The sequence below is a fragment of the Galeopterus variegatus genome, unplaced genomic scaffold (genome assembly GCF_000696425.1).
Source record: "Galeopterus variegatus unplaced genomic scaffold, G_variegatus-3.0.2 Scaffold4311, whole genome shotgun sequence".
Lineage (NCBI taxonomy): Eukaryota > Metazoa > Chordata > Mammalia > Dermoptera > Cynocephalidae > Galeopterus > Galeopterus variegatus.
The window spans coordinates 99600-110868 of record NW_007730422.1 but is presented as its reverse complement, the minus strand read 5'-3'; the positions used below and the strand labels follow the sequence as shown (position 1 = coordinate 110868).

The 11269-nt window shown below is 36.6% G+C and overlaps 1 protein-coding gene across 1 annotated transcript in view; it reads left to right on the top strand.

Moving 5' to 3' along the window:
* The window catches only part of CNTN5 (contactin 5), a 269147-nt gene that overhangs the window by 193946 nt on the left and 63932 nt on the right, over positions 1-11269 (top strand). Inside the window, exons 7-8 of the mRNA XM_008587234.1 lie at positions 1796-1954; positions 9547-9696. Coding sequence (XP_008585456.1) covers positions 1796-1954; positions 9547-9696 — 309 coding nt within the window. The remainder of the gene's footprint in view (positions 1-1795; positions 1955-9546; positions 9697-11269) is intronic.

Genomic DNA, 11269 nt, shown 5'->3' with positions numbered 1-11269 from the left:
TATTCCAAAATCTTTGTATTCCCTCTTCCTTGCATCCTTTCCCTTTCATCATGTGCCTTTTTCAAAACTGTCCTGTTACTCTCCACCCCCCCTTCTCATTCCCGCTCAATCACCTTCTCTTCTGTGGAGTCATATATTCATATTTAGTGAAAAAAGGAGTTCCTTCTAATATAAGCTCTCTCAATTTCTCCCCCTGCTGTTTGAAAAGCTTTCTGTGTTTCATTGTTTCTTCCATTTCTCTTAGAGGAAAATGTGCCACTTCTCAAGCCTGCTCTCTGCCCCTTGGCCCACAATCCCCACTTTCTGTCACCTTCCTTATGGAATCGTCCCTCTCTTCAGATCTTTGGTTTGTGCCATCTGCTGCTGGCTATTCTCAGCCTTGGTAAAAATGTTCATCCCTTATTTCTTAAAAATGTCATTTGCCCTAGCGAGGCTTTTAAGCTTTTTGTCCATCTGCTGCACCTTCTTTGTTGATATTCTCTTTTCAGAGGCCTTCATTAACCATGCCTTGTCTTCAGTCCCCAATCACCTCTCAGCTCCTTATAGTCTAGTAGAGGTTCTGCTCAGACCTCTTAATCACCAAATCCAAGGAACAACTTCAGGACCAATTCAGAAAATGATAACTTAAAATACTTAAAGGTGGATTTTTTTTTCATTCAAAATAAAAGCATTTTTGCAAGTTGAATTGTTCTTTTTATGGAATAGAAGAACATCAGTAAGAAAACTGGCATTGCTTTGTAGGCACTGAAGTGTAAATAGCTTGTATTTTTTAAAAATCCTATTAAAAATCACTGTTTTAGGAATAAAACTACAATGGCACATTTCTCCTCAAATCAGATCATGGTAATTTCTGAAAGATGAAGTCCATAAACACATAGATATTTTCACCACTATTTTATACCATTCTTTCATGATCAAAAGGGAGTTAACCTTTTCTGATTCACTACTCTCACCCCCCCCATGAAAGAATATCTAAACACAATCTCCTTAGAACTAACCACAGAAATTTATATATGCCTCACGTGTGGTATATGTCATTACCTTGTCTGTACTATCATTATTTTCAAAACCTCCCTTGTTAGAGTCTAAGCTACTGGATAGTGCTTATTACAGTGTGTACCATTCTTTCATGATCAAAAGGGAGTTAACCTTTTCTGATTCACTACTCTCACCCCCCCCATGAAAGAATATCTAAACACAATCTCCTTAGAACTAACCACAGAAATTTATATATGCCTCACGTGTGGTATATGTCATTACCTTGTCTGTACTATCATTATTTTCAAAACCTCCCTTGTTAGAGTCTAAGCTACTGGATAGTGCTTATTACAGTGTGTGTATGTTGTAGGTTCTCTGAACATGACAATTAGCCCCATCCCCCTATAACTTTTTAGTAAGGGTGGGATCGTCCTTGTTCCTGCTAGCATTTCTGATCATTCTCTGTTGCTGTCTGTGTAAGCTGTGATTGATTTCAACAGCTGTAGTTCATATTGACATTCATATCCTTATGTATGTCTCTAATTATTTTTTTCTTTTCCTATAAAATACAATGCTAATTGGTAGTTGCCTCCAGGCACAAGTGTCAGAAAAAAATCAAATCTATAATTAAGTTCCCCCTAGAAATTCCTCGAAACCAGCTTGCATCCCATGACTTTTTGCTGTCAATTTTCATTACTAACTACATATTTCATTAAAATGATTACATTGTTTGATGGGATCCATATTGGAAGTACAATTTATCATGGCTCCTCATAATAATTTGTACTTAACTTTATCCATTGCCTTTTGCCGGTAGGTCCCCCAGGCCCACCTGGGATAGTGATCGTTGAGGAAATCACTGAAAGCACAGCCACACTCTCCTGGAGTCCAGCAGCCGACAACCACAGCCCAATCTCCTCCTACAACCTGCAGGCTCGTAGCCCCTTCTCCCTGGGCTGGCAAACAGTAAAAACAGGTAAGAGGCACAAAGGCCACATCAGACACTACCAGAGCAGCTTCCTACCTTACAAGCTATATTTGCTTATGATCTCACAAGGATTCTGGAAACTGTTACTTACTACAATGTTGACCACTAGTTGCTTCTTTTTATGAACTGAAGAAGAGCAAGGAACCTTGTTTTCCTCTCTTCTCAATTCTCCAAGAAGGACCACAGGGTGGGTTGCAAAAATAGTACAAAGAGTTCCTGCTTCCTCCAATGATAACATTGTACATATCGACCATACAATTACCAAATTAGCAAACTGTTATTGGCACAACGCTATTAACTAAACTTCAGGCTGTATTAGGGTTTTACCAGTTTTGACATGCAATTTTTTAGTGTAGAGTTCTGTGAAATTTTATTATATATATTCAAGTAACCACCAAGACATTCAAGATACAGAACTTGTGCTACCTCATTATAGTCACACATCTGTTTTATCTACAAAAAGAAAATATAACATAAAATTATGTTATTTAAACAATTTAATTAAAGCATTTTGATGCCTGCTTCTAAGATGTTTGTATAATAGTTGCATTATTTTAAAATTATTTCTGTCCCTAATGATTTTCCTTTCATATTATAACTAAATAAACTTCTCCTATCTCTCCAAATGTAAAATCACATTCACTTGATATTTATTAGATACTTATTTAACATATTGGTACTTGAAAAGTGTACAATGTCTATAAAATGGAATCTTCAGAAGCAGTTGTCCATACTGAGTAGGGATTTGTGCTTTTTATTTTTAAATTGATATACCTGTTTAAAAGTGAAATATAAAAATCAGAAAAATATATGTAACCATAAAACTAAACCAGAATATTATGGGAGTGGAGTGGTCCACTTTGTTGCTTAGGTAAATGAAATTTAAGCAGAAACATCTTTGTATATAAGTTTACAATTGTGGAGAGAGGAAAAATTTTCATCTGCATACAGAATATAATTTAGGGTTTTCCTTGATATTTAGGCTTCTGCATTAACTTAGACCTCAGTTTTATTATCTTCATAGTGCACATAGACATATTAATTATGCATAAAAATGTATTTGTTTTGTAATATAATTGGTATTAGCCTCATTTCTGGCTTCAATATAACCCCGTGATACATCTGCAGACCCAAGAAATTGGGAGAGTCTCTGAGCATGGTAGATAATTGAGGAATTACACAAATTTAAAGCAAACAAACAAATTTACTCAAGAATTTTCATAACCTCCACCCCAATGCTCTCATCCTTAGTGCAATAGCTCAGACCTTTTGATCTGCAGCCAGGAAATGGATTGCCTTCAGATCTGGTGCTGTGCACTCACCTAACCCATCCTCCTGCCTGCAGCCATGCTCCCTGCCCACTCTTGCTGCAATACATGTACAATTTACTTATTGGGAAGTTTTCCTTGTGAGTACATTGCAATACATATGTATGTTTCCTTACTCATCCCATGCCCATGGCAATCTGAGACACCTTATCTTCCACCTATTACATCCATGCTTTCCTAGTTACACTCACTCTCTGATTCTCTCATTCCTACCTTGAGTTTTCTTTCTTGGTTCACCTGTTTCTATTTTGTGCTTCTGGGTTCATGTGTGTGTGTGAGTATGTCTGTTTATGTATGTGGAGAGGGCTTAGGCATTTGGACTAAATGTTATTTTTGAGGGTTTGTTTATTTATTTGTTCTATAGTTCTTTACTATAAACTTGCAAATCTATGTTTCTTATATAATTTGAATGCTGGAAGCATTTTTAAGTTGAGAGTTCTTTTTTAATTCAGTCCAGCAAGTACTTATTTTCAGAACCTATGGTTGTGCTGTATTTATAAGGAAATATTTTTTTCCAGAAGTAGATTTCTATAAACTATCAGTTTTATCCACCCATCTTAGTGCTCTTGCAAGATATCTCTTCACCTAACTCATTTCTTCCAAACCCAGCATTAATTACAGCCATTGGCAGAGGTATGTCATCCTCAGTGTCAGCTGCTGAGGAGCAGTCCTCAAGTTTTGCATGCTCCAAAATAGCTGTTGTAAATTCTTCCTGGTTTTAGCCCTAGGCCCAATCTGACCACAGCTTCTTTTATGTCTGCCTGCCTGTGATGGAGAAAGAAGTCCCTCTGAATTCACACCAGCTTCACGGGGGCAGTGTGCCTTTTGATTTCATACCTACTCCCTCAATCTAAATCAATTTCGGTCAAATCCAGGAATATCTATTAGAAAAAAAGATAGGTCAGAAATCTCTGATAAAGTTAATGCAATTTATGATCTAGTATTTGAAAAGCACTTAAAATTTCTTTATACACCAAAATGAATATAAAGAATAGCCATTTCCTCATTTTTGGCAATTGAAGTAATAAGTTGCACAGGGACCTTCTAGCCGAGCACAATCTTAAAATTAACTTATGAATACTGCGCCCTACAAATGAGATTCAAATGTGAATGTAAATAATGTTTTCATTTGGAAAAGATACATAAAATAACCATAACAGATACATAATTTCATTTGTAGACCCCTTTTCTGTGCAAACAAATTGCTTTTGATTTGGAAACCTGATTTTCTTCTTCATGCTACTGAGCAGTGTTAGCTGTCCTAGTTTTTGACTGTGTCTACTTATGAATATCAGATCACCTATAATCATAGATGTGATTGGACTTTGTTTACTTAACTCAGATATGTTTCTTAAATATTCTTCTATCAGTGGATATGCCTTCTATCTGCAATATGTTTTTCATGGATTGATTGGTTGATTAAATTTGTCAGTTCAGCAGGCTTACTTTATTAATTTAATTCTTGGATGCAATTCTTTTACTAGAACAGGCATTTCAACAAGATTCTTTTCCTGAGTCAGTATGAGGTCCACTGTCCTTAGTCACCATCATGTTCTCTCTTAAGCATAGTGTTTTCCTTGAAACCAAGTTGTCCCCATAGTTCCAGAAAGCATATCTTTATAAAAAGATGCCTGCAAGGCTTTTAAAAGTACTTACTTTGGTATAAACCCTCCATTGCCCTTAATTTCCACAATACTGCATTTAAATCAAAATTGTGATTTTATTAAAGAGTTTATTTCTAATCTATTTCATATTGCATGTTATTTCATCAAAAATATTAATGCATTTGACATTTGCTTTTACAATTATTTTGTATCCCTTAGAAGTAACTATAATTTAGAACTTCAAAATCTGGGTTTTTTGTTTGTTTTTCATTTTAAAGACAGGTTAGAATTAAGGATGGTGGAAAGGACATGGGCTTCAGGAGGGTGTCTTTACAACTTATAGTTATGACCAAGATGATATAAATATATGAAATATATGTAGCTTTGGAAGGAAGGATATGTTTTTTCTTTTTAACATAAAGCCCATAATAATCACATAAAAGTTCAAACAGAAAATAACTTTGCTAATTTTGATTACACCAGGCAATTTAAACTCTACTGTCATTCATTCAATAAAAAATTATTAAGCACCTTCCAGGTACTTTTCTAGGCACTTGGGATATACCAATGAACAACAACAACAAAAAAAAAATCCACACCCTCGTGAAGATTCTATTTTCATGGGTGAAAACAAACAATAAACAGAGAATAAAATAAGCAAGTAAATTATATAGTATCTTAAAAGTTGATGAATGCTATGGGGGAAAAAAGAAATCATGTGGAGTAAGGGGGATCAGAAGTACTGTGGAAGGGGCAGTGTATTAGTCAGCCTGGATTGTCATAGCAAAATACCATAGACACCATAGGCTGGGTGGCTTAAACAACAAGAATGCATTTTCTCACAGATCTGGAGATTAGGAATTCCAAGATCATCATGGTGGCCAATTCAGTTCCTGGTGAGGGCTTTTCTCCTGGCTTGCAGGTGTTCTCCTTTTCACTGTTTTCACATAGCAGAGAGAGGGAGAGACAGCAAGCTCTGGCATCTTTTCTTATAGGTACATTACAGTCAGAGCCCCACTCTATGTCTTCATTTAACTTTAATTACTTCCTTAGGGGCACCATCTCCAAATACAGCCACATTGAGGGTTAAGGATTTAACATGTAAATTTCAGGAGGACACAATTCAGTCCATACCATGGAAGTTGCAATTTGAAATAGAGTCACAGAGTATGCCTCATTGAGAAAGGTCATTTGAGTAAAAATGTGTGGATTTAGCTATGCCAATATCTAGAGGGCAGTAGCCCAGATAGACAGTGCAATTAGTGCAAAAATATTAGACACATTATATAAGAGAGATTTAGAAGACCAGTGGGGAAGAAGCAGAATGAGTTTTAGAGAGAATGTTAGAAGGAGAGTTTGTAGAGATATTGGCAGAACCAGTATCATGTAGTATTTGGATTTTTATCCTGAGAGAAATTTAGAGATGTTGGGGGACTGATATTCTAAGTCTAATTTTTTAATGCATTCATTCAAGCTATGTTGAAAATAGACCATGGGAAGGATAAGTGAAGAGTCACTATACTAGTTAGAAAGCTATTGCAGTTAAGAGATGATGGTGCTTCAGAGTGACAGAAGTAGGGGTCCTAAAAATGGTCAGAATTTGGAAATATTTGCAAGATAGAGTTCAAGGGATTGCCTGACAAAGTGAATGTAAAGAGTGTAAGAGAAAAAGAATTCAAAGATAACTACAAGATTTTTGACCTGATCAACTCAAGGATGAAGTTGCCATCAACTGACATAAAGAATCCTGTACAATTGGAACAGATTGGGTGGGAATGAGGTAAGGAGTTCAGTTTGGGACATATGAAGCTTGATACATCTATTAGACATCAAAGTGGGGGGGGGAAGGTTAGTAGGCCTTTGGATATATGTGTCTGAGTTTAAGAGAGAGGTTTAGGATGAACTTTTAAACTAGGAAATTATTGGCAAATAAATTGTATTTAAAACTGTGAGACTGCATGTCAACCCCAAGAAAGTAAGTATAATTAATGAAGAAGAGGGTATAAAAATTGAACCATGGAGTGTTCCAATAGTAAGAAGTGGTAGTGAAGAGGAACCATCCAAAAGAGACAAAGAGGAAGTAATCACTCAGGTAAAAGAAAAATCAAAATAATGCAACGTCCTGGAAGACAGAAGAATAAAGTCCATCAAGGAAAAGAGTAACAGACTATGTCAAACGATACTGACATGTCAAATAAAATGAGGACTAAGAATTGATCATTAGTTTTAGCAATATGGAGGTCATTGGTGACCTTGACAATAACAGTTTTCAAGGAATGGTAGGCACCAAAGTCTGACAAGAATGGGTTCAAGAGAGAATAGGAGAAAAATTAATATAGACAACTCTTTTAAGAAATTTTGCTGCAAAGGAAAGAGGAGAAATCATATTTTAAACATATTTTAAAGTCATAGATGCTGTAATTTACTAATAGATGGGAGTGGGACAGGGGAGAAAGAAAGGAGTCCAGGATGACCCCAAGATTTTTGTCGACATCTGTGAGAATGCAGTTGTCACTCCCTAAGTAAGAATATTACAAAACCCTATTCAAACAGAAATGTCTAATAAGCCATTGAACATATACGTCTGGAGTATAGGAAGAAGATCATGGCTGATAACATTGGAGTCAACAGCATATAGAGGGTATTTAAAACTGTAAGACTGGATAAGATTACCATGGAGTAAAAAAAAAAAAAATGGGAACGAGTTAGTAGAATCGGGTTGCATATGGAAGATGGAAAAAAAAAAAAAAAAAAACAACAGAGACTGATAAGGCAAGGTCAGGTAGGAGAATAACAGAAGTCAAGTTTTGAAAAGGGTTTCAGAGGGAAGAAAGTGATTGCCTGTGTCAAAGGATGATGATTGGTCAAGTAAGATGAGGAAGAGAGACTTGACCATGAGGATTTAGTAATGGAAGTCATTGATAATCTTGACAGGAGTGGTTATGGTGGAAAGCTGGAGGTAAAAGCCCAATTAGAGTAGGTTCAAGAGAGAGTGGAAGTGGAATAATTGGAAACAGCAAGTAATAGCACAAACGGCTCTCCAGAAGTTCCGCTATAAGAGAAACTGAGTGAAGGCTAGAAGAAGAGGAAAGGTTAAGAGAGATGTGTGCCTGTTTTTCACAGGGAACCACATCCATGTGAGTATGCCAATGGGAAGGATCCTTAGAGAAATCCATGGGGAAGAAAATGAAAGGGCTGGTCCTTCTCCACAATAGCTTAAGAGGGCCAACCCTTGAGAGAGATAAAATTTCCTCAGTTTCTGTTAGACTAAAAAGTTGGAGGAATGTTCATAGAGGAGATTGATTATATAGGGGAATTTGCTAAAAATGGATCAGGAATTCCAAACATCACAGTGGAAGGTTTTCAAGAATTAGGAAGGGATACAAGCTGGGCAGAAGGGAAATATGTGCAAAAGATTAGAATAAAAGGAATGAAAATTGCCCAGATGTCTGGAGTTGCTTGAGAAGACTGGCAAATAGAAGTAAATGCAACTGTGAGGAAAGTCCTGGTGGACCCAAGGCAAGGATCGCTGGTACAGTGTAGGCTGGGAGCTAAGAGGACTGAGTGTCTGGGAATCTCTTCTTCCCACCTTTATGTCTGGCAGGCATAGCTCAGCATTTCACCAAGCTGTGGACTGAGCAGAGGCCTTTTGTCCCCTACCTCTTAGACTCCAAGGATATTTCTCAGTTGCTAGTGCAGTAAAAGGGCACAGATTTTTTCCAGGTCTTTATGCCACCACTTAAAAATGTCAGCTCTGCTAATGTGATAACATTCTTTTATTGCATTTCAGAAGAGATCTTCATGGGAAATCCAAAATGATTTAATCCCACCTTGCCACAGTAAAACTGAACTGAGTCATTAAATAGAAAAACCCACCACCCGTGCTTGTCCCACCCCCATGCTTACATAGAAATCCATGACAGAGAAAAATCCAGATTTTTGCACACCATAAAACAGATTCTCCACATTCCTCCTTTTCACTCCTGTAACAAATGTTCTAGAACTATTTCCTAGACACCAGAGATGAGTCAACAAGAAAAGCAGTCCCAAATAGAACATATATGCTAGGTAAAAAACATTTTACTATGTGGTCGTTGTATTGACAAACAATTTTATGCTTTGATCAAAAATCTAAATATCATACAAAAGTCACTCCAAGTAGAGTTCAGAGCTTCCACTTAGATGCTAAAAAATGTACTTTTCCAATTAGAAAGATGTATTCTTAATTTGCTGCTTGGAACTGCCAAATGACTAAATATGTTTGCCAGAACTGGGGGGAGAGGCAAACTGCTCAAAAAGTTTCCCTAAAAATTGAAAAATAAAACCTCTTTGTTTAAATTACAGTACCACTTGGTCTCTTATCTGAGGCTGAGGCGTTGAAATGATTTTTAGTGTAGAAAATGGCAAATTATATGTAAAGATGAGATAAAAGAATTTTAATTAACTCCAACAAACTCTGATATATACAAGTGCTTACTTCCTAAGATGTTCATTTTACTGAAGACACTGGAGGTGATGCCATGACCATGTGTTATGAGGACATGTGCATGATTTTGCTGATTCCTGTCAGTAGCTGTGATATCCTTGACTGTCACTTGTAGCATTTTTCCAGTCCTAATAATACCTAAAATCTCCTTTCTCTCTACAGTCCCAGAAATCATAACAGGAGACATGGAGTCGGCCATGGCAGTAGACCTAAATCCCTGGGTGGAATATGAATTTCGAGTGGTGGCCACCAATCCAATTGGGACTGGAGATCCAAGCACCCCATCTCGAATGATCCGCACAAATGAAGCAGGTAAGAATTTGGAGAATCAGAATTCTGTTTGCTATGCCTCTAATCACTTCCAAAGCAAGTCAAATTAACCATGATTGCTTTATTGCTTGCCTTAGTATAATTTGTCCTGATTCATTTACCTAGACATCATAAAAATCATTTTCATTAAAATAATTATTTTATTTTATTTGTTTTCAGAACTTTCTCTCCTGTTTTCCACAAATACAGGCTTTTAGGTGCTTTAGTTTTCTCCAACCCTTGCATCCATCTTTAAGTCACCATGAAATTGAAACTGTTAATTTATTCTTCTAATTATATATTCATTTAATATAGCATATCCATAAAATTCAGAATAGATCATCTCACCTTCTTTTCTCCAGCAGTAACACTTTTCTTTAATTACAGTTGCCCTTCAGCATCTAACCTGTATAAATTACACTTTGCAAAAACAGAGCACTTCTTGCCCTACTATCTTCTTCAAGTCTACATATAAAAGAAATACCCATCTGCTTTCTGATTTAGAAATCATAGCATTCGTCTGGTATTTTAGAAAAAGTGCCTCTGATAAAATGTTTCGAATGACCAGATAAGAGAAATTAACAGCTTTATTTAAAACCTTTTTTTAATTTTTCATTTTTATTATTAGCATATTCATTATTACAAATAAGCCCTTTACCTGACCTGTCACTCCCGAAACCCCCTCCCTCCCATCCCCCCATCTCTAGTATCCTTGGTTTGTTCTCTCCTTCTTATCCTTGGTTTGTTTTCTCCTTCTGAAAGTTCCATGTATTGTTGTGGTCTTTTCTTTCTTTCATACTTTCTTTCTTTCTTCTGTCTGTCTTTCTTCCTTTTTTTTCATTAGCACCAAGTTATGAGTGAGAACATGCAGTATTTCTCTTTCCAGGCTTATTTCACTTAACATAATTATCTCCAGACTCATCCATGTTGCTGCAAATGGCAGAATTTCATTCTTTTTTACGGCTTAGTAGTATTCCATTGTGTATACATACCACATGTTCCTTATCCAGTCATCCTTCAATGGACACTTAGGTTGGTTCCATATTTTGGCTATTGTAAATACAGCTGTGATGAACATGGGAGTGCGGGTATCCCTTTGACATGATGATTTCTATTCCTTTGGGTATATACTCAGTAGTGGGAGTGCTGGATCATATGGTAGTTCTATCTGTAGTTGTAAAAACAAAATTTAAGTTATCTTGCCTATCACCCAGAAGAAGCAGAAAGATTAAAGAAATAAAGGATTAAAAAAATGTATTAGAATTTTTATTAATTTGGACAAATTTATATTGAGATCTATCTTTTATGTCCCTCAAATATTGTGTATTAAGAAAGACCTAGTAAAGCACTTATGGGCCAAGCCCGTGGCGCACTCGGGAGGGTGCGGCGCTGAGAGTGCGGCCGCAGCAGCGCTCCCGCCGCGGGTTCGGATCCTATGTAGGGATGACCAGTGCACTCACAGCACTCACTGGCTGAGCGCGGTGCGGCTGGTCTCAAAAAGGACAAAAATAAAATAAAATAAAATAAAATAAAAAGTAAAGCACTTACTTAGAGGGACACAAACATCAATAAAGTT